The 23,881-nt window shown below is 39.1% G+C and overlaps 1 protein-coding gene across 1 annotated transcript in view; it reads right to left on the bottom strand.

Annotated features, from left to right (window-relative positions):
• The window catches only part of LOC116903125 (solute carrier organic anion transporter family member 1A4), a 49,444-nt gene that overhangs the window by 10,323 nt on the left and 15,240 nt on the right, over positions 1 to 23,881 (bottom strand). Inside the window, exons 4-10 of the mRNA XM_032905477.1 lie at positions 21,954 to 22,086; positions 17,859 to 17,962; positions 14,026 to 14,172; positions 8,912 to 9,010; positions 7,591 to 7,812; positions 2,058 to 2,222; positions 338 to 533 (exon numbers count right to left, since the gene is read on the bottom strand). Coding sequence (XP_032761368.1) covers positions 338 to 533; positions 2,058 to 2,222; positions 7,591 to 7,812; positions 8,912 to 9,010; positions 14,026 to 14,172; positions 17,859 to 17,962; positions 21,954 to 22,086 — 1,066 coding nt within the window. The remainder of the gene's footprint in view (positions 1 to 337; positions 534 to 2,057; positions 2,223 to 7,590; positions 7,813 to 8,911; positions 9,011 to 14,025; positions 14,173 to 17,858; positions 17,963 to 21,953; positions 22,087 to 23,881) is intronic.

Below are 23,881 nucleotides of genomic sequence, written 5' to 3' on the forward strand. Positions count from 1 at the left end.
TGCTATCTGTTTATGGGAGTATAAAATATGTAGATAATTGAGGCTACAAAGCTCCAGGTTATTTTCCTTCATTACACTTTAAAGTAGATTAGGATACCACTATTGGAATCACCATATACCTATTGAATCAAAAACTTACTGGTAGTCCTCAGACATCTTTAATGAGCTTACTTCTGCAGGTTTCTATAGGCTTGATGGGTTGATGGAAGGAAAATGCAAAATAATCAAGAATCACTGCTATTAAATCATAATAAAATGATCTGGTTATATTCAATCCATGAAAATATGTACTAGCAATTTGTCAAAACATTATGATCTTCATTAGGAAACAACATACCCTTCATAAGAGGTTGTTAAGCCTGCCACTGGGAAATTATCACAGGTCATCACATAGCTAAGGAAAGACAGAAGGTACTCAGACAGGCAGAGCCAGAATGCTAAGTATGCAGCTTTCTTGACAGTAACCTTGAACTTCTTCATAATCAAACCACCAATTAAATATCCGAGGCATATTGGAGGTAACATATAAAGACCTGAAATTGCAAGTAAAATGGTATGGATAAAAGAGCAGATAAAAATATTATGAATTTATCTAATACATCTTAGTTAAGAACAAGTTTAGCTCCAATATACAGTGATCCTAACCCCTATTCACTCACATGTTATATAAAAAGAGGTCTTTATATGTGTATCAAGTCACTTTTAAAAAACTACTAGTGTTTATTCAATCATTTGCAGCAGGTTATAAATATCCTATAAACATTGCACACACACACACACACACACACACACACACTCACTCAAACACGTACATTTGTTTATGGTATTAGATGTTTCATGTATTTCTTTTGTCTCTGTATATTGGGAATTTCACTCAGCTGTGGGTGATTTTGAAGGTTGCTGCTCAGTCCATGTTTTCCGAGTTTAGAACATTTTGTACATTGTTTATGTTGTCCAGGGGTTTTACCCCCTGACTTTCTTTCTCTATATAAAAACCAAATCAAAAAGAATGAAAGAAAAAGAAAGAATGAAAAAGAAAGGGGAAGAGAAAATCCTGCTTAGGGTGGATTCCCACGACAACAGCACCAGGCTTAGAAGAATGCAACCATTCTTTGCAACTCCACACCACTGCATTTAATTTACATATGATAGTGAGTGCTTGGATTTGGACTTTCAGAGAACCCTAGATAAAGTGGATAGGTGTCAGACTATGATCCTCACTTTTCAAGAGCAAATTAAGATCCTTGGGTTTAGTGGACTAACAAGAAAAGCAGAATGCGGCTGGACAGATTTGTTAGACCAACAGGGTCCAAACAACTGAACTAGGAGTACTGTGGAGAGCAAAAAAATGTGGAAGTTAAATACAGAATTCCAGTGACTTAAGTATTCCTCTTTGAATTAACATATTGGTGTCTGAAAAATGTACTGATATGAGTTTTTACAAAGATGTCCATAACTATGCTGAGACTTCATTCTAATTAGAGAGACATCAGAGAGCATATTTATGCCCACTTTCTTTCCCGATTCTTTCTTGATTTCCATGGATACTGGAAAGAAGAAATTTATAAAAAATATCCTAACAGATTTCATTTCATTGTAGTCTCCTTGTGGTATTATCTTATTCTTTATTGTGCTCTTGAGGATAGATATCGTTTATCATGTCTGTGGTGGTTTGAACATGGTTGGCCCATATGAAATGGTACTATTAGGAAGTGTGGTCTTGTTGGAATAGGAGTGGCCTTTGTTGGATGAAGTACATCATGAAGGGAGTGGGCTTTGAAGCTCTGTCCAGAGTTGAACAGTCAGTTTCTCCTGACTGCAGTCAGATGGACATGCAGAACTCTCAGCTCCTTCTCTAGCATCGCATCTGTTGGGATGCTGCCATGTTTCCTGACATGATGAAAATGGACTACTAGTCTAAAATTGTCAGCCAGCTCTAACTAAATGTTTGCCTTTTAAGAGTTGCTTAGGTCATGGTGTCTCATCACAGCAGCAAAACTAAGAGAATGTACTTATGGGAAGGGGGATGCTACTAAAGAAATAACAAAACTACATACCCATAAGGAAGACTACCTCAGCAGTGGACTTTCCATATTGCTGTTCCAGATACTTAGGCATGAAGGTAAATGAATTGATAAATGCATTGAACTGGAGAACACTTATAAGGATGAAAAGCATGTAAATTGGATTGCAGGAGAGGCTCTTCATGAACACAAAGAAATCTGAAATAAGAGAGTGTCAAGTTACGAAGATAATTTAGCCTGGTATTTTGTATCCAATGTTCTCCTAAAATTTTCTCACAGATTCTGTGTTGTGACAAAAATGCATTTGATCAATCTTTACTCCTATTAGGCTAAACATTGTTTAAGTCACATCTGGAAGCTAATAAAACAACTGGCTATACAAGAACCAGATCACAACTGCACCATCAAACATACCTATAAGGAGATACAATTGCTTCTGTGGTCATACCCTTTCATTTAATATCCTGTGTTCACTAGAGCTGGCTAGTCTGATCTTTGGAATCAGCCTGAGACTCGATTTGATGAAGTTTTAGTTCAGAATGTAATACTATCAGTACTTTATGCAAGAATGTATAAACTAAGAGCTTAGGAAGGTTCTAGAAATTATGCTGCAGCCCAGACAACATCATCATCTCTCCAGCGCTTCGCAGTAGTACATGCATTAGAAACTTTATCAGCACCTCGCAGAGCCTCCCTCCAAACTAACCATATACTTGATCACAAAGCGAGCCTCAACAGATACAAGAAAATTAAAATAAATCTTTGCATATTATCAGATCGCCATGCATTAAACCTTGACATTAACAAAAACAGAAACAACAGAAAGCCCACAAACCCACGATAACTGAACAACTCTATATTCAATGACCACTGGGTCAGGGAAGAAATAAATAAAGAATAGAGGCTTTCTATAATTCAATGAAAATGTAGGCATAACATACCCAAACTTATGGGACACAACGAAAGCAGTGCTAAGAGAAAAGTTTATAACACTAAGTGCTTTCCTAAAGAAATCGGAATGCTCTCATACTAGCATATTAACTGCACTCCTGAAAGCTGCAGAACAAAAGAAACAAAAACACAAGAGGATCAAAGGGCCAGAAATAACCAAACTCAAGGCTGAAATCAATAAAATAGAAACAAAGAAAACAATTCAAAGATCCATCAAGGGGTTGGGGATTTAGCTCAGTGGTAGAGCACTTGCCTAGCAAGTGCAAGGCCCTGGGTTTGGTCTTCAGCTCCGGAAAAAAAAAAAGATTCATCAAAACCAAGAGCTGGTCCCTTGAGAAGATCAACACGATAAACCCTTATCCAAACTGAATAAGAGGTAGAGAGACAATATCCAAATTAATAAAATCAGAAATGAAAAGGGGTCATAATGACACCAGGGAAATCCAAGGAATTATTAAGTCTTACTTAAGATTATACTCCACAAACTTGGAGGATGTAAATGGAGCACATGATTTTCTCGATGGATTCCACTTACCAAAGTTACATCAAGATCAGGTAAACTATTTAAACAGTCCTATATCCTCGAAGGAAATAGAAACAGCCATTAGCAGTTTCCCAACTGAAAAGAAAAATCCCAAGGCCAGATAATTTTAGCACAGAATTCTACTAAACAATAAAAGAATTTCAGACGTTACCACCATTCCTGACTTCAAGCTGTCATACAGATAATTATTAGTAAAACTGCACGGTATTGGTATAGAAACAGATAGACTGATCAATTAAATCAAAACAAACACCCAGAAATGAACCCAAACACTTATGGACACTGGATATTTAACAAAGAAGTCAAAACCACACAATGGGGAAAAAGACAAAAAAAAGAAAACATTATCAACCATGGGGCTACTTTAACTGAATGTCTGCAGTAGATCCATATTTATCACATTGCCCAAAACTTAAGGCTAAGTAGATCAAAGGAATCAGTGTAAAAGCAGGCACAGTAAATCTAAGGGAACAGAAAGTGGGAAACAGCCTTGAATGCATTTGTACAGGAGACAACCTCCTGTCCAGAACGCCAAAAGCTCAGGCAATAAGAACAATAAGATGCTGTAAGGCAAAAAACACTATCCATAGGACAAAGTGGCAACCTAAAGATTGGGAAGAGATCTTCACCAACCCTACCTCCTACTGAGGACTAATATCCAAAGTATGTAAAGAACTCAAGAAATTAGATACCAATAAAGCCACATAATCCAACTAAACACGGGGTACAGAGTTAAACAGACAATTCTCAGCAGAGAAATCATGAATGGCCAAGAAGCATTTAACATCATTAGTCAGAAGAGAAATACAAATTAATATGACTCTAAGAGTCCACTTTACACCCATCAGAATGGCTAAGTTTGAAACCCCAAGAGACAGTGCTGGAAAGATAAAGCACTCTGACTGCTCTTCCAGAGGCCCAGAGTTCAATTCCCAGCAACCACAAGATGGCGCACAACCATGTATAATGGAATCCAATGACCACTTCTGGTGTGTCTGAAGACATCGACAGTGTACTAACATACATAAAATAAGTAAAAAACAAAAACAAAAACAAAACAACAAAAAACAAACAACTTCAATTGACAGCATAAGCTGGAGAGGATGTGGAGCAAGGGGAACAAGGCAAACTTGTACAACCACTCTGCAAATCAATCATGACTAGTCTTACCTGAAGACCCAGCAATACCGCTCTTGACCATATACTAAGATGCTCCCACCATACCACAAAGACCCGTTCTCTATTATATTCATAGCAGCTTTATCAGCAATAGCCAGAAACTGGAACAAACCCAGATGCCCCCCAACCAAGGAACGGATAAAGAAAATGTGGTTCATTTATACAATGGAATATTGCTCAACTACTAAAAACAAGAGCACCATAAAAATTGGCAGTCGAATGGATAGAACTAGAAAATATTCTGAGTGAAGTAACTCAGAATCAAAGGAGACACATGCTATGTACTCTCTTATAAGTTGATATTATCCATAGATCCAGATACCATCCTCAGATTCAAACAAGCTAATAATGAGTGTCCAGGAGAGGAAGCTTGAATCTCACTCAGAAGGGAAAATTAAATTGTCATTGGAGGTGTATGGATGGAGGGGAAATGATGGGAGAGGGGGGTCTGAAGGGGACTAAAAGGGGGCATCAGGTATAGGAAGAGCTGGGGAGAGAGAACAAGGTAAATGAACTGAAAAAGGTAGTAGTGGGGGGAAGGGAGGTATCTCAAGGACTTGCTAGAAGCCTGGGATAGAGAAGACTCCAGAAAGCTTATGAGGATGACTCCACCTGAGAGTCCTAGCAGTTGGAATATGGAACCTGAGTGGCCACTTCCTCTAGCCAGGCAGGACCCCCACTGGAGGAATAACAATACCCGCTCACCCATGAAACCTTGTGATCCAAAATTTGTCCTGCCTTCAAGCACCGCAGGGACAAAGAAGGAGCAGAGATTTGAAGGAATGGCCAATAAATGGCTTGTCCACCTTAAGAACCATCCCGTGGGCAAGCATCAATCCCTAACACTATTAAAATACTCCGTTATGCTTGTCCATAAGAGCCTATCATAACTGTCCTCTGAGAGGATCCATATAGCAGCTGACTGAACCCCTGCAGAAACCTTCAACTAAACATTAGACTGAACTCAGGGAGTCTTACAGAAGAGAGTGGGGAAAGTTTGAAGGACCTGAGGCGGTAGGGACTGCACAAAATAGCAACAGATTCAATTAGCCTTGACCCTTGGGGCACTTCCAGAGACTAAATCATCAAATCATCAACCAAAGAGCACACAAGGGCTGGACCTAGGATACCTGCACAAATATAGCAGAGCTGTACCTTGGTCTTCATGGGCATTGCCAACAACTGGAATGGAGGCTTAAGTGGATTCTGTTGCCTACCTGTGGATCCTGTTCCCTTAATTTGGTTGTATTGTCTCACCTCAGTGGCAGAGGATATATGTCTAGTCCTGCAGTGACATGAGATGCCTCTCCATTCTCAGAGATGAAAGAGAAGGGGAATAGAGGCAAGGTCCATGAGAGGGGGACCAGGAGGAGGGGGCTGTGGTTAGGAAGTGAAGTGAATAAACATATATATTAATGAAAAAAGAAGCAGTAATGATATTTTAAACATCTCAACATGAAGGTCTCACTATGAGGAATGCTGACTCGTTGGTGCATACCAAGCACTTTCCAAGTGACTAAGCCAAGACTGTTCCCTGTTTAAGAAGTGAGAGTCAAATTTGTAGCGCCTGTTTCTAGGAAATGGATTGGATCTCACTGGAGAGGATTTGGCTGAAATCCACAGCAAACAGCCTCTTTCCTTCTCATGCCTTCATATCTCTGTCTTGATTTTCTAATTTTACACTATCCTTCATAAATTGCCTAGAATTCATTGAGAGAAAAGTATCAGGAAGATACCATTTCGAAGCAGAGGCAGAGCAGTTTAATGAAAAGAAATGGACTCTAGTGGCAAAAGCCATCTTTATGAGTGAGCTGGTTGCAGTCTGTATTCCTGGGAGCTCTGGAACTCACTCATGTTTGTTGACATCCCTGACCTCCTAAACGAGTCTCCACAGTTCACAGTTACTTTCTGTATGTCTTATTCTCTGCTGAACACTTTCCTTGTTTTGAAAATGCGATTGTTCTGGCAGACCACAAAGTTGCACAAAAACAGTCAGTATTTGCCCTTTCTGGAGAATCTTTGACATGGCTCTGATCCTAAGAACATTCACACCTCTACACTAACTCCAAGTGTCACTGGCTCCTCAGCCCTGGTGTTTAAGGCTATTCAGAGCACGACAGTGTTGGAGGTTATAAGTAATAGAAAAGAGCAGTATCATCAATAAGGTACCCACTGCAGTAGTCTGTGCCAGAACGAAATAGAAACCCAGGAATATAATCCACTCTTACCCTCATTTGATAGGTAAAGCACTGGCTGGCCCTTCCTAACTTCCAATGATACACTCTCAGAATTCCAGAGCCCAAGCCGCACCCCTTATGCATGAAGCCCTAGCGTAGCTTCTCACAGGAGCATCTCTACTCTGCATTGTTGATTAGCAACATTCCTGCTTGTCTTAAAACAGTCTGTTCTAAGGGAACAATTCTCCTTTAAACTATCACACACTTCCAAACATAAAGGATTATGTCACCTATCCTGTTTTCCCCTTCAGCCTTGACTTCAAGAATGCTCACAACTAAAGTATAATTTTCTTTATCAAACAGGTTTTCCTCTACCACTATCTGTGGCTTGGATTTCTGCTCATTCCTGTTTTCGTGTTTTTCTCCACTTAGTCTAACATTCTGCAATTTCAAAACAGATGGTAAAATACATTTTCTCATTGAGTGTTCAGGCTGACTTGAATTTTTCATAAGTCTAATATAATGTAATATAATGTATATAATGTAAGTCAGGTTCCCTGTTGTGTCAGTTGTTTCCAAGTGGTGACTGTGGAAGACATCTAACACAGCTGAGTAGTGATGACTAGTGACAAATTGTCTCAACTCAGCACAAGAGTCAAGTGCCCACTGATCCCAGACACAGCTAAACCAAACAGAGTTTAGTTTCCATCATTGCCTTTAGTGATTCCTCGTTTTTCTCCCTTGGCCTTTTTTCTGTGTTTCTTCTCTTTGGCATTTTCAGTTCCATCCACATTCTCCTGTAATCCTTCCTTTGGAAGTGTTTTGGGAAAAAAGAAAAAGGGAAAGCTGGTCAGGATATTCACTCCTGCACAGACCAAAAAGCCGATCCACCAAGCACCGACCCAGCGTGTATCTGTAGGAGTTATGGTCAGGTCATCTGTGAAGAAATACGGATACTGCATTAGCTTCAGTCTTTCCTGTGTAGACTGTAGAAAATTATTAGTCATCATAATTCCATAAAGCATAAACCTTGTATGTAATTTGTAATCAATTCACAATTTGTTCTTGATTTTCTTCGGGATTTGACTTTGAGATTCTTTTCCTCTACCTCTTAAATCCTGGGATTTCTAGCATCTGCCATTCCACTGTGATCTTTAGAAAGAGTGTATGAGTTTGATCAATTGGGTGAAATTAAAATCAAGTGAGAAGAAAAGGATCTAAGGTCCTTTGTGGCATAACAGTTAAAACTAAATTTCAAAAAGAGAGAAACAGGATTCGAGATATATTTAAGGAATTAGCTTCAACCTGATATAGCCATTTCTCAAAACATCGCAGTGGGTGAGGGAGAGGGGTGGAAGAAACACTTCAGTGGCTAAGAGATAGTGTTGATCTTGCGGAAGTCCTGAGTTCTATTCCTGGCACCCATATGGAAATTCACCACTGTCTGTAACTCTGATATCAGGAGATTAGATACCCTCTTCTGACACAGCAGACACACACACACACACACACACACACACACACACACACACACACACGCGCACGCGCGCGCGCGCGCACACACAGGGAGGGGGGAGAGAGAGAGAGAGAGAGAGAGAGAGAGAGAGAGAGAGAGAGAATAAAATACATGCTATCCAATTACTTTTTATGGTTTGTGTATTTATTAAGAAAATTAATTTTATCAGGCAGTATATGGTGATATATTTTAACAGCAATACGTAAGTATTTCTGTCACGTGAAATCTTTTAAATTAGTGTTTACCAAATAACAGAAAGATTTGTTTCTTTATCCACTGTGACAGCCTCTTGAGAAATAAACCTTTATGGTTTGAAATGAAACATGGGGCTGAAACATTGAAGAATGGTGGACTTGGAATCAGAAGGTGACATTTTATCTTTTCCTCTGTTCCTTTAGGTCTATCATCTCAAATGTGATAACCAACCAACAGGATCAAAGGAGGAGGCAGTGGTATAGCATTCCAGAGCATTCTCCCACACTCTGGGACTGGGCTGTATAAATAAAATGCATTGTGTTACCTGTATTCACAGACTCAATGTCTACATAAATGTTTGCACAGGAAGAAGCCAACAGAAGTCCAATCAAAGGGCCAATGGTCATTCCTGTTTCTAAAATCCCTGGAAGAAAACAAAGATAGGAAGTCACACAAATACACAAAGGATTTGTTTTTAAAAATAAAAGGGTTGAGACTGAAAAAAAATTTAATCCTAGATTTATTTTCCTTACTTCGCAGAGCTGGGTATCAAATGTAGGAGTCTAGGAAAGAACTCTTACTGAGCCACACACTTCACTAGCTTACATTTTTTTACATAGTCAACATATGTCTATGTTACCTATTCATAAATGCCACATGTACATGTGTATGTTATCTGTACATGTGCTAGTTTTCTATAAATATTGAGAAAGGAGTTCCCATTGCTTTAATATGGGATGTTTTCTAGAACGTCCACTTACAGAATTGTTTCTGGTAGGGGGCCACCACTGGAATCTGCTGGATATCTTCCCATTCAGGGCATAGTAGTGGGGCTTCAAGTCATCTGGAGTAGGGTCACAACACCTTCCTGATTCTGTATTACTTTCCAGTCATAAAATGAATGGTTGGACTCCACCAATATTTCCACCATAATGAGGTGACTCATGACAGGATACCAAACTATACTGTCCAGCGACAGAGATCAAAACTTCCAAAGATATGAGCCAAATGAATTCTTTCTCTTTATAAGCCACTAACTCTGGGATTTATTAAAGTGAATGAAAGTTTATTCTTACAAAAGTCTCATTACTTAAAAACCGCCATTCAAATCCTCTTCTACTCTGAGATAGCAGCAAGGCTGTACTATCACAGACAGTCCCATCAAAGCCGTGATGTGAGTAAGGCCCTTTGATACTTCCACAGCCATGTTTTCAGAGGGTTTCTGTGATGGCTGGCTTTTATTGTCAGCTTGACACAACACAGAATAATCTGGGAGGAGGGTCTTAATAAAGCATTGCCTACATTGTGTTTACCTGTGGACATGGGAGTAGAAGATTGTCTTAATTAAGTTAATATGGGAAGACCCAGTCCACTGTGAGCAGTACCATTCCCCAGAGAGATTCTGAACTGTATAAGAGTGACGAATCAGTTGAGCACAACCATGTAAGCAAAAGTATAAAATGCATACATTCACCCTCTCTGCTTTTGTGGGTGTGACCAGTAGTTTCCAACTCCTGCTACTGTGACTTCCCTGTTGTGATAGAATCCTAAACAAAATTTAACCCTTTTCTCCAAATGGAATCCTTTATCTCCAAAGGCGCATTTTCTCACAGTGACAGAAATTAAACTAACCCTGTTTATAGAGCACTGTGTGTTGTAATGAACACCTTGTACTGCAGCTTCATCAAAGCTCCACTCTGGAAGCTTCCTTCCATAGAAAGAATGTGCCCTCATAACAACACTTCTCTTTGATCTTATCCTGGTCACCTTTCTTATCTCATGGTTATTTTCACTTCCTTGATCCTTTCCAACCATACCTACCTTCTTTGAAATTACGTCTAGTATCTCCCAATATATCTGTAGTTCAGAATCTCTCCTGAGCCATTCCTACCCACAGAAAATCCAGATTTGAACAATGTCAACTTCCTTCTCTTCACTTTAGATTCTGCCTTTTCCTCCTTCTCTGTGGTTCTATGGGTTAGTCTTCCTCTGTGTGCCTGACTTCTCAATACCAAACCTTTCTGTCTGCCTTGTTCTCTCAAACACTTCCTTCTGTTTGATGCTTCATATGAAAAGATTCTCACAAGATCTTCAACATTTACCGAGTTCTTTCCTGCCCTACACTGCCTGCCTCTCATTCTACTCAGATGCTACTTGATTAGAAGATTCTTTCTTGGTATCACATGGATCACTTTGTCCACTACTGTCGTTATTTTATTGATTATTTGGGAGTTTTACATAATGAACTTCACTAACATTTACTTCTCAGTCTTCTCAGGTCCATATTCCCACAAATGGGAAGAAAAAGAAGAGGAAAATCCAAATCCAATCCATTTACTCACTGGGGCATGGCCAAACTCCCAGTGTCCAGCACTTTAAACAAGAACCTTCTTCACCCACACCCCTGCTAGCAGCCATTAACCCTGGAGAGCTACACTTCTGAATCCCTATCACAATTTTTAAGACTTCCTCTCACTGGATTCCAGTCTAGACTGCTTCTTTTTGTGGAGTTAAGAGGATAGTGATAGGGGACAAAGGTTTAAAAGCATCTTCCTTCTAGACCTTACTTTTTAAGTTGTCCTGAAACACTGCAAGCTCTGCAGGTTGCAGACTCCTTGCAGCACAGCAGCACTCTGGCTTGGACTTAAAATCCAATATACAGGCTCCTTCATGGAGGCTACAGGGCTGACACTGAAGTGGAGAGAGGGCACGAGCTTGTTGGTAGCATCTCTCATTCATGCACTGAACCCTCCTAACCACTGCAGGTATTAGCTGTGGCTTTGTGCTGGTTACCAGAGTCAGGGATTGGTGGGAATATTTGCCTTGATTTCGTCTAGTCTGTTGCAGGAACTGTATGCCATCTTGGCTCCTGTACACTTTTGACTTTTATCCTAACTTGCTTGATATTTATGGCCAACTCCTGTTCTGTCTGTTTCCTCCTAACACCTTCATTAAACTGTGTATTTATCATTTACTATGTTCCCATGGATACTCCTTGTTGAAGTTCTTCCTCTCACTCCACACACTAAGTAGAAAAATTTCTAAGTATGTGGACATAGGGATTCTCAGTAAATATGTGCCTTCCCAAGGCAAACTGATCTCTTCTTGTTTAACTTATTGTTGACATCAATAACTTTCAGTTTTTATATTTCATTTTAATATCTCTTCAGTTACAAAGCCATATACAAAACTATATATCTAATTTGTTATTTATTTACAGTTATTTGATTATATATGCATATACATAATATTTATATAATTATATACTTATTATTTAAGAAACTTAAATATTTATGTACTAAACATAAGATATGCAAATTATATTATTATATTTTATATATTTTTGTATATAATTTGTCTCTGGAGTTTATATAAAGAGATCCATAATATAACAATTTATTGTAGGAAAGTAATTATGTCTGTGGGCGGACATAAAGAGAATGACTAGATTAACACTGGAAAATTTTATTGTCAAATTAATAAGTCTCTAAAATGTGACAAAAGTTATTTTTTTACTTTAATTCATCTCAATTAACACTTTGCCTATTTCTGTCATCTCTTCCACTCTTTTTTTTCTAAGTGATGTGTCTACAAGTTCCAGATGCCAGGAAAGCAAGAGGCTCCAAGGACCTAATGGGGATGACATTAGCTGAAATATGCAACAAAGGAGAGAGAGAACCTGTAGAGACCATATCCAGAGGTGAAACATAGCCCCTGGTTGAGGGATGGGGCTACCCACCCATCTCAAAAATATTAACCTAGAATCGCTCCTATTGACAGGTAATACAAGGTCAAAGAGAGCAGAGGCTAAAGGAAAGCCATCCAAAAACTGCCCTATGTGGCGATCCATCCCATATGCAGATGGCAAACCCAAATACCACTGCTGATGCCAAGAAGCCCTTGCTGACAGGAGCCTGCTGTAGCCGTCTCCTGAGAGGCTCTGCCAAAGCTTGACCAATACAGATGTGGATGTTCCCAGTCAACCATTGGACTGAGCACAGTGTCCCCAATGGATGAGGTAGAGAAAGGAGTAATGGAACTGAAGGAGTTTGCAACCCCATAGGAAGAACAGCGATATCAACCAACCAGAACCCCCAGAGCTTCCAGGGAATAAACCACCAACCAAAGAGTACAAATGGAGTGACTGATGGCTCCAGCTGCATATGTAGCAGAGAATGAGTCTTGTTGGGCATCAAGGGAAGAAGAGGCCCTTGGTCCTTTGAAGGCTTGATGCCCCAACATAGGGGAATGCTAGGGTGGTGAGGTAGGAGTGGGTAGGTGGGTGGGTGGGGGAGTATCCTCATAGAAGCATGGGTGAGGGGGATGGGAAAGGGGATTGGGGATGGTAAACTGGAAATGGAGATAACATTTGAAATGTAAGTAAATAAAATAACTAATTGAGAAAACCCTGTATACAAAGCTTCAGGTTTATAATCAAGTACAGATGGATTTACTTAAGAACATAAGCAAATTATTCATAGTAAACTCAAATCAACTAGCAGACAATACAAGGAGATGGATAGTAAATTTGCTCTTGCCTAAGAGATGCATACAGTATTTTTTAAAAGATAATTTGAAAGGAATACAACCAAAAGAATGATATTAGATAAAGAAATGAAGAAACCTTTCTGGGCTGAGGAGTTACAAGGAAGGAAACTGTATCATTAGCATCATGGAGATCAGGGTGTAGAGCCTGGAGTAGTAAAGAGATCAGCTGATAAGTAAGGAACCAGTGGGTGTGGTGAACATGATAGACAAGATATTATTAACAGTGTTTGGTAAGCCTTCCTCTGCAAGAGAACATGACAAGAGGAAACACAGCAGGAAGTCAGATGGTTCAGCAGGGAAAGGCACTTGCCCGCCAAACATGACCCCAAAACAACAGTTCAATCCCTGGGCTAACTCCTACAAAAAAGTTGATTTCTGACTAACACACTGGCTTGTATGTGCATAACACACACGCACACACACACACACACTCACACACGTGCACACATGCACGCACACATACACACACGTATGTATAGAGAGAGTAGAAAATAAACTATATTTTAAAATACTACAGACACAAAATTCAAAATTGGCCAATAATGAAATTGCGATAACTTATAGATGAAAAACTAAAAGCAGCAAAATAGAAAAAAAAAATTGAATCTTTTTTCCAGGAAATGTTGGAGAATCTGTTAATAGTTCAGAGACAGGGTGGTGGGATTAGAGGACTGTAGGTTCAGCAGATCAGAGGACTCTCCAACAGAGAGAAGCAGCTGGATGAAGGCCTTGTCTGGAGCTACTGGTCAACCCCACACTGAACAATCTTATTACCTACAGAGTGGTAGGACTCTGCCCATACCCTGGAAACTACCCAAATCGATTATCAATTCCTACATTCCAAGAACTTGCTATCTAAGAAATGATACTAAGAATGATTTTCAAACTTACCAATGTATAAAGGAGAGTTTTCAGATTTGGCAAAGTCTTCAATGTAGGAAATACCCAAAGGCATGATAGGAGTTTCACCAATTCCACGTATTATGTTTCCTACCAGTACATATATCCACATTAATGATTTCATTTCTTTCACACACTCTGCATTAAAATAAGAGAAAACTGCATGAGTATTTGACAGTTATGACTTATTGAAAGAAACTGAAAGTGTTACAAAATAATTAAAATTTTTCTGTAAGCCTTCCTTCAGTCCTAAGCTCATGATAACCATCCAATGATTTACATTACTATTCTGGCTTTAAATCAGTGAGTCACCTTTACTGTGTACTCAGAAAGAATACTCAGCAATGGAGTACAAGTGGATTGTACTGGAGCCAATCCCACTTGAGTAAGAGAGATAACTACAGATCAATACCTCTTCCCCACTAAGATTTTAGTGACAACACATTGATCATAAGACTATACACCAAAGAAATAAACAAACGCTATAAACTAGGACTCTCCCTCAGCTATATGGACTCAGTTTTACATCAATCAGAGGACCCTGTTACTTAGTAAGTGTGTTGCCTCATTCAATCCCTCTACAACTTTGAGGAAGGGAAAACAAACATGCATGTGTACTCTGAAAATTCATGCTGTACTTACACAAAACGGACAGAAGGGTGGAAGTTTGAAATTATTTACAGCATAAATTACTTTTTAGAAACTAAATGTTGAAGCGAATAGTAAATGTCTATTTTTTCTATACATTTCATCATTTATTATCAATAAAGTACTCCAACAGTTTCTGTATCAGAAAATCATTTGGGTATCAAAAACTAGGCCAAAGGGAACTGAAAGGCAAAAGAAAAAAATCTTTGAAGGTTTGCACACAGCTCCCAAGTTTATTCTAAGTTAAAGGAACTACTGTCACTCCAGAAGCAAACTATGACATCATGTTTTAAGGGAACTGAAGAAGAATGAATCCGCTCCTGTGGACTTGTCAGGGGATGCCTGTATATGTCCTGAGCACAGCTAGGCCATAAAGTATGATTGTTATTCATTCCTAGTACAGTAAAATCAGTTTGCATATCTAGGAATTCAGATTCTTATCTTTAAGAAACAAGATTTCTGTCTAGAGGTCACTGGGAGATGCTTCTAAGGCAAGTGTCAGACACTAGAAGAATCAAGTGCTTTTCTGGGGCTTTGCACATGGGGAGATATTAATTTTAACTGAAATGCAAGAAGGACAAAGGGAAGATTTTCCAAAGTCGGTTCAGGAGGTGAGAATGGTGGTGTGGAGGTTACTGTCTCACGTTGTAGGCATTATGTTTATATGCCCTGTGTGAAGTTATGTCACTGCCCACCCTTGCTGTCTAAGGCAGTCTGTGACTGGGTAAAATAAAAAATATGATGGTTAGAGCAAAGGCAGGAAGTAGAAGGTGGGAATTCTGGAAGGAGATATAAATGCTGGGAAAGAAGATTCCCCACAAAGACTTAGAGGAAGTCAGATGTATGAAACTGAGGGGAGGTAATAAATAGCCATGCGGCAGACATAGACTAGAATAAATGGGTAAAAATAAATTCAGAGCTACTTGGGGAACAAGCCAAGCTAAGGTCAAAAGCATTGTTAATAAAAATAATCTTCCTTGTCCTTAATCAGGAACTGGGACTGACTTAGAAAAACACACTCCATTTCATCACAGTCCTGGGCTTATAAGGTTTCTGTGGCTGGGAGCTTCAGACATCACTGCTCTTTGACACTCAAGTTTGTTTGAGTTCCACAGATTTCCTGAGACAGTGTCATTCAAGCTTTGGAGACTACTGCAATTTCTGCGGTATTAAAATCCAGCATAAAATGGAGATGTTCTGGCCTGAATCACCTCCAGACAAAATGTTCAGGAAATGTGCTGGGTTTTTACCATATGTGACTTTAAAAACACTTTGTCGAATGGATAGGCAAATGGTGCACCTTCATGAGTATATTTGAATCACATGTGTGCAGATACAGTTCTGGAACCAAAGCAGGCCCTCTGTGTAAATACTGTAGGGGGTTGAGTGGAAATGCCCAGAGGCTCTGGTGTTAAATTCAGTCTCTAGTTGATGGTGCTGTTAGGGGAGGTTTAGAAAGAATGCCACTGGAGGCAGGCTTCTAGAGCTAACAGCCTCATTCTACTTCCAGATCGCTCTATCTCTGTCCTATGCTAACAGTAGAGATGTGAGCCCTGAGCTTCCTGTTCTTCCTACCATGCCTCCCTGCCCTGATTGCTTCCCATCCCTCTAAGTCACTTAAGTGGGTGACCTAAGACAGTCAGAAATATCAGATATTTACACTATGATTCATAACAGTAGGGAAATTATAGGTATGAAGTAGCAAGAAAATATTTTTTGGTTGGGGTCAACACAACATAAGGGACTATATTAGAGGGTTGCAGCATAGGGAATGTTGAGAATCTCTGATTTAGAACTATAGACATGAATGAACTCATCCCTGTATAAGTTCCTTTCATCATGGTGTCTATCAGAGTAAAATAGAAGCAGTAATACATGAAGTACATTTACACAGAATTTTGCTGTATTTGGGAGGGCTTATCCAGAGCAGGTCATTAGGCTGGGACATAATCAATGGACTAATTTGTTGATGCAGTCATGAGACTTATATCATTGAGCAGTACTGAAAGGTTAGAGGTTGGCCCATTTGGAGAAAGTTGGTCATGGGGAGTTGCATGTTCACAGAAATTATATCTCACCACTTCCTGTATCTTGTTTATATTCTTCCTGCCCAGCAAGAAGGTAAAGACCAGTATCAGCCAATACTCATGCCACTATGATTCTCTGTCCATAAATACGGGGCCAAGTGACCACAGGCTAAACCCTCTAAAACTGTGAGAGAAAATAAAGACTTTCTCCCTTGAGTTCTTCCCTTGGATTTTAATCACAGTGAACATAACTAATAGAGCATATGCTTGTACTTGAGCCAGTATCACAGGGCCTGGGCCAAGAGGAAATAAAGGAAGCACCACCGTTTGGTTTAACTGCACAGTAACGTCTCTGTTAACGAGGGAAAGGGAGACTAAAAGGCAAGTTCTTGGGTAAGAATGAAACTTGGTACACAGCACAGGTCCAGATAAGCTGCTTTCTGACTCTATTTCCTATTTGTATAATCACTATGATAGATAACTTTTTGTCAACTTGATTCAAATTTAGACACCCAGGAAGAAATCTCAGTTGAGGAATTACCTCCATCGCATTGGCCTGTGGGCATGTCTAGGATGTGTTTTATTTCTTGGCTAAGTGATGCGAGATGACATAGACTACTGTGGGTGGCACTGCCTCTGGGCAGGTGGGCCTAAGCTGTAGAATAGATATAGCTGAGCAAGACAGAGAAGCCAGCTAGGATACAGCATTCCTCAATGGTCTCTGCTTTGGTCTGTAACTGCAGGTTCCTGCCCTGGCTTCCCTCATGGTGGACTATAATTGGTAAACTGGATAAACTCTTTCCTCTCTTGAGTTGCTTTTAGTCAATGTCTTATTACAGCAACAGAAAAACAAAATAGACCAGTCATGGAGATTCAGAGTATGTCTAAATCCATTCTTCTAAATCATTTTCTCATGTGGAACCAACTCTACAATGTTGCCTAAGGAACAAAGGATTCTTAATAAGTATATTCAGACTCAGGATGGAGAATATGCTAGATTATTAGACAGTTCCCTTCCCTGAAGAGGGAAATAAATTTTGTTCATTTGTCCTACATTTCTACTAAATCCAGTGCCATATTAAAGCCCTTCATAAAAATGCATTCTCTTTTCATGTCTCTGACCCAAAAGAATTAGAAGCACAAGTCAACCTGAGGGGTCTTGTGTTGGATTTACAGTCTGGGATCTGTTTTCCACACAGAAGAAGCTGTTTGAGGACACGTTGCTTGTAGGTAAAATCGTTTCATATTTGTATCTGTGTGGACACAGGAAACATTCACTGTGAGGAGTTGACCACAAGGAGAGCATCTGCAGATTACTGACTCCTGCTTTCCTGAAAACAGGGTGTCAAGAGCCAATGAAGACATTTCCACAGCATTCAGTCTGATAATCATGAATCCTATGGCAGGCCGAGCAAGATGACACAGTAGATAAAGTACTTGATACAAAAGCCTAATAATCTCAGTTCAGTACTTGGAACCCTCATGGGCATGCACATGTGTACGTACATACACACATGTACATAAATGCAGGTATACAAATAAACAAGTGAGCAAATAAATAATTAAAACACTAAATTGGTCAGGTAACTCTAGATGCAAATTCCAGAGCTGCACAAAATTGGTGTGGTGGCCCATGTCTGCCACCAAAACACTTGAAAGGTGAACACATCAGAAGCAGAAACACAAAGCCACTTCAGCTATATACCTAGTTTGAGGCCAACCTGGGATGTATTTTACTTTTCTCAAAGAAATAAAATAAGCAAGCAAGCAAACAAACAAAAACATATGAATAAAAGTAAGTAGGAAATATCATCAAAAGGGATTGATAATAAAAAAAAGTGAGACTTATTTATAGTTAGCATTCAAGTCCCTCTGTTTATGTGACGTTGCTTTCAGATTCTCTAATGTCATTTCTCTGTGATTTCTAAATGACAATTATCTAGAAATAATTGTTGTGAGATAAAAGAACAAAAAGCAAGAAAAAAAATGAGACACGATAAAGTAGAATGAAGACAAAATCTTTAGAGAGACACAAACAATATAAAATAAGAAACATGGTCTGGGTTCTCTGAGCTATGTTCCTATCCTTCTTTTCTGAGAATTCAAACAATCATTCTTTCATATGTTCAGTAACTCCAACAGAAGAAAAATCTACATATTATAACTAGATATGACAGAATCCATCACCTGACAACAGTGTCATGGGACCAAAAGTGCCAATAAAATGTGGACATTTAACTTGAGCACATCACCAAGAATCATTGTCCAAGAAAGAAAATAACAGAATGTAAACATAGAGGAAAATGTGTTCATCTATCTCCATTGGAGAGTACGTTGGATCATCATTTTTTAGGTGAAAGAAAACAAGAGGAAAACATTGGCTGCTGACTTCAGCATTAGTGTGGCGCTGTACCTGCCAACAGTATAACTTCTATGCTACATGCTATAACTCAGAAATGAGAATAACTTTCCCCTAGAACAAGTGCCTGGACATGCCAACAGAGGTTGTCAGTGAATTTGTAGAGACATGCCTGTCTATCTCCTCATGATGCCATGAAGAGAGGTCAGTTTCAAAGAATTATCACCTTCAGCAGAAGGTGAGGAAACACAAGAATAGCCAACTATTTATTAACATTGATTTGAATAGAAAGTAAAAAAAAACAAATTTAATTCCATTCACAAACTTTCAGTTCCCTTCAAAATCACCCAAGAAGATCAAATAACCTTCATTTAGTTAATTATCCATTTAAAATTCTGTTGTGCTTTCAAGGTCCAGTGATTCCCCTAATTGGCAATAAAAGAGCAGTAAAGGGTTTCAAAATGAAGTGAGGGAAGGCCAATACCTCAAAAACAAAGTGATATAGATATAGAGATATAGCTCAATCGGTCAGTGGGGTCTGGCAAACACCAATCCAGGATTTGATCTGGAGCAATCAGTAAAATTAGGTATGGTGAGAAACACCTGTATTCCCAGCACTCTAATGATGAAGGCCAAGAGATCCAAAGTTCATGAAGATTTTTAACTGCAGAGCAATTAATGTGACAGTGAAGTTGCACTAGGTCCTCAGGCTTTTCCTCCACCTCTCCATGTGAATGCTAACAGATGCAAGAGGATGCAAGCCGGTACTGTGAGGACACAGATGCCGAAAAGGAGAGTCATTATGTTTTAAAAACTTGTGCAAAAAGTGATCTTCCCATTCCCTTCTGGCTGGTAGCCAAGTTTCTACCCCTATGACAAGTGCAAAGAATTCCTCCCTAGATATATAAGCTATCTATACAGGTTTCAGAGAAAACTCACAATCATCCAGTCCATGTTCAATCACACATTGACTTATCCTTCTGAAAAAGAGACAATGATGACAAAAGGAGCAAGTCACACAGGAAAAGTCACTAAATATGTTCCCCAAAATAATAAGAAGAGAAAGACAAGGTAAAGAGGTGTCCTTGACAGCAAAATGTCAACGATATGACAAGCCCACGCAAGAGACTGCATGACAAAGTTAAATCTTTCAGAAATCAACAAGGAGATGAGAAATCATGAAGTTAAAAAATGAAGATGCCAAAATATGAATAAAACATATGGTGCCATTGTTCAAATAGCAGCTGCAGAAAAAGGAATTGAGTTGGGAAGAATATAATATGGAGGAGAAAAGACTACAAGAAACTTCACAAAATGACCTGAGCACAGGCATCTGATAGAGCTGGCAAAGGACTCATATCAATAATTATCAAGTTCAGACAATGGAGCTAAAAACAAACAAAACAAAAAAAAAGGAAAGAAAACACAGGAATTAGAATACTAATTCTGATTCCAAATTTTACAAATTTGTGACAATAGCTTAAATTGCCAAAGGAATTTTCTTTTCTTCTGCAGAATAAAGAGAAGGAGAATAAGCAGCAAACAGGGATTAGGGTGCTCCCCCAGTGACTAATTAAGAGCAAGACAGAGGAGAAGCAGGGCAATTGTTATAGCTCAGCCTTGGAATAGCAGCCCTTGGAAATCTGAAGCAAGGGGTTCACTGAAAGTTTGTGGTAAACCTGAGCTACATAGTAAATTTTAGGCAAGCTTGGGCTACACACTAAGGCCATGTTTTTAAAAAGATAATGTGTGGTTGGAGAGATGGCTCAGTGGTTAAGGGTCCTTAAAGAGGACCTGGGATCATTTTCCAGCACCCACATGGTAGTCGACAACCATCTGGAGCTCCAGTTCCAGGGGTCCAACACCCTCTTCTCATCTTTGTATGTACCAGTTACACACATGGTGCACACACACACACACACACACACACACACACACGCACACACAAAATAAATAGATAAAAGATCTTAAAAGGAAAGAAATAAGAAAATGAATGAAGAAAGGGAGGCAGGGGGAAGTAGATGAAGGAAAGAAGAAAAAGAACATCATGGTGGAGAGTTCCAAGGAGATGACACTGAGCTGACCTATAAGTTTGTAGTTCACAAGCAGGAGGAGTATAGGAGACAATAGATCCCATGACAACAGTGTATGTGCCAAGAGACATTCGTTCCCTCTGCCAGCTGCTGATGGACTTGTCTAATATTCAGTGATACAAAATCAATCAAGTAGAAGAAAAGTGAACTAAGTTGTAAATCCAAGTTTTTTTTTTAAAGAATGAGTTCTATAACAAAATTAGCATAGTTCGATGGTAGAAAACATTTTTAGTCATGTCAACGAAAATGGTAACTTTTATATCATTGAACACCAAAGTACTAAAAACTAACAGGACACTCAAGCAAACAAAAGAAAAAACTTAAAAACTATCCCCAGAAATCAGGAACTGAGGCAAGAAATAACATAATTTCAATTTGACAATTTTCCATGTAGCTGCTTTAAAAAACATGAAAATAATCAGGCTTTCCAGTTAATTTTTCTTGGTGACCCATAATTATGTCATACTGTAGACATCTTGTAACCAACATTTCTAAATAGTCCTTAGGAAGGACTCAGCACATGCATTAGCAGGTTCTGAGAATCTGTTCATGTGTTTGAACTTCATGAAAGACTTGCCTCAAGTCCCAACTTCATAAATAGACTAGATGGGAGTTCAAATAGACCCAAGGCCACAGGATGCATAACTCATACTGGCAGACCAAAGACTTTAACTTCTGTATTAGATTTCTGTATTTTGGGGGAGTACTGTTCCTCCCAGAGTGGAAATTCTGAGGCTCTTTTCCTGTAGGTGAAAGTTGAACTTAGAATATCATCAAGACTAGAATACTCACCGGCCCATGAGGAAATGGGGTAGCGAGATTAAGAAACACCCCAGGCCCATAACTGCACATCCAACACCAATCATGATAGGTCTGTGAAGTTTTGTTCCGAAATAACTTACAAATATAATCAACAAAAGGTTTCCTGGGAGGGAAGAATGAGAATGCACGTTTCAGTAAAGTATTAGCAGCTCTTTGTCAACATCCTCTCCAACATTTGGACTCTAGGGTTCATTGTTTCACAGCCACATTAAGAAAACAGGGATGGGTGCTTAGGATGTTTTATCAATTTTTTTAAGATTTAAAGAAATTGAGATCATAAGAGAAGTATATCTATTATTCTACAGTATGCTAATTTCTCTATTCACTATTATCTCACCCTTGTGATTAGGTACAAAAACAAGTGTAGACCTGAATGAATGCCATCTCTGATCTCTCCTCTCATGCCTGCTGTATGCAGACTCAAATGGGTTCATGTTTTAAACATAATATTTTAAAATGCCTTTATTGCTCAACATGACCAAGACAGATGTCTATTTCTAGTTGTCACTTTTTCCCTAAGACCAGGTAATGCTGTTCAGAGTCCTAATGCTCCAACTAGGGCTTATTATCCAACTTATGGCTACATTGCAGAAATCAAAATTCAAAATAAAAACTCATCTTTTTGATTTAAGAGAAAGATTGGTTTAAAAAATGGTTGGGAAGCTTTGTACTGACAAAGAGTCCTTTGATTAACATGTTGGGAGTTGAAAGAACAAATAGGACCTGGTAGCACAGACCCTCTGTCCCCAGCTACCGGAAGGCCAGAAGAGGAAGGCTGCAAGATCAAAGTCAGCCTGGGTTACAGAGTGAATTCAGGACTAGCCTGAGCAACTTAGTGAAAATTTTCTTTGTTTATTTAAATACATTAAGGACAATTTCATGAGGAGAAAAGGAAAACCTATGAATTAATTCAAGACAAGAGGCACCAAGGGTTCTATGTCAATTGGTTTATAAAGGGAATCTTTCCCTCTCTGTACTCTTTTTTTTTTTCATTTTTTATTGGTTATTTATTTGCATTTCAAATGTTATCGGCATTCTCAGTTTCCCCTCTCTTCTCCCTCTCCCCCTGCCTCTATGAGGGTGCTACCGCACCCACACACCCACTCCTGCCTCAGAGCCCTAGCATTCACCTATCCTGGGTCATCAAGTCTCCATAGGACCAAGGAGTTCCCAGTGATGCCATATAAGGCAATCCTTTGCTACATGTACACCTGGAGTCATGCCCCCTACCTCCTGTGTACTCTTTGGTTGGTGGCTTAGGCCCTGGGAGACTTGGGGGATCTGGTTGGTTGATATTGTTGTTCTTCTTATGGGGTTGCAAGAAAATCCTTAGACAGACTACCCAGAGGGCACAAAGACAGTATCCCAATTAACAAAATCAGAAATGAAAATGGATACATAACTACAGAAACTGAAGAAATTAAAGAAAAAACCATCAGATCCTACTATAAAAGCCTATTCTCAACAAAACTGGAAATTCTAGATGTAGTAGATGATTTTCTAGACAGATACCAAGTACCAAAGTTAAATCGGGATCAGATAAACTATCTAAACAACTCCATAACCCCTAAGGAAATAGAATAAGTCATTAAAAGTCTCCCAACCAAAAAAATCCCCAGGACCAGATGGGTTTAGTGCAGAATTTTATCAGACCTTCAAAGACCAAATACCAATACTGCTCAAAGTACTCTCCTATCTTAGTTTATGACCCCAAATCAGGAGCTGGAGTTCATTCTATCTTCTTAAGAATTGTATCTTGTAGAACTCAAACCTAGGAAAGAGTCCCCATCTTCCCTACTGACTAGGAGTAGAGAGCCATCTACTTCAAAGACACAGATGTGGAAGAGAAACATTTGCTCTCTCTTTAAAAATATAAATTTCCCCAGGCTCCCACAGTC

This window comes from Rattus rattus, chromosome 6, assembly GCF_011064425.1.
Source record: "Rattus rattus isolate New Zealand chromosome 6, Rrattus_CSIRO_v1, whole genome shotgun sequence".
In the NCBI taxonomy this organism is placed as follows: domain Eukaryota; kingdom Metazoa; phylum Chordata; class Mammalia; order Rodentia; family Muridae; genus Rattus; species Rattus rattus.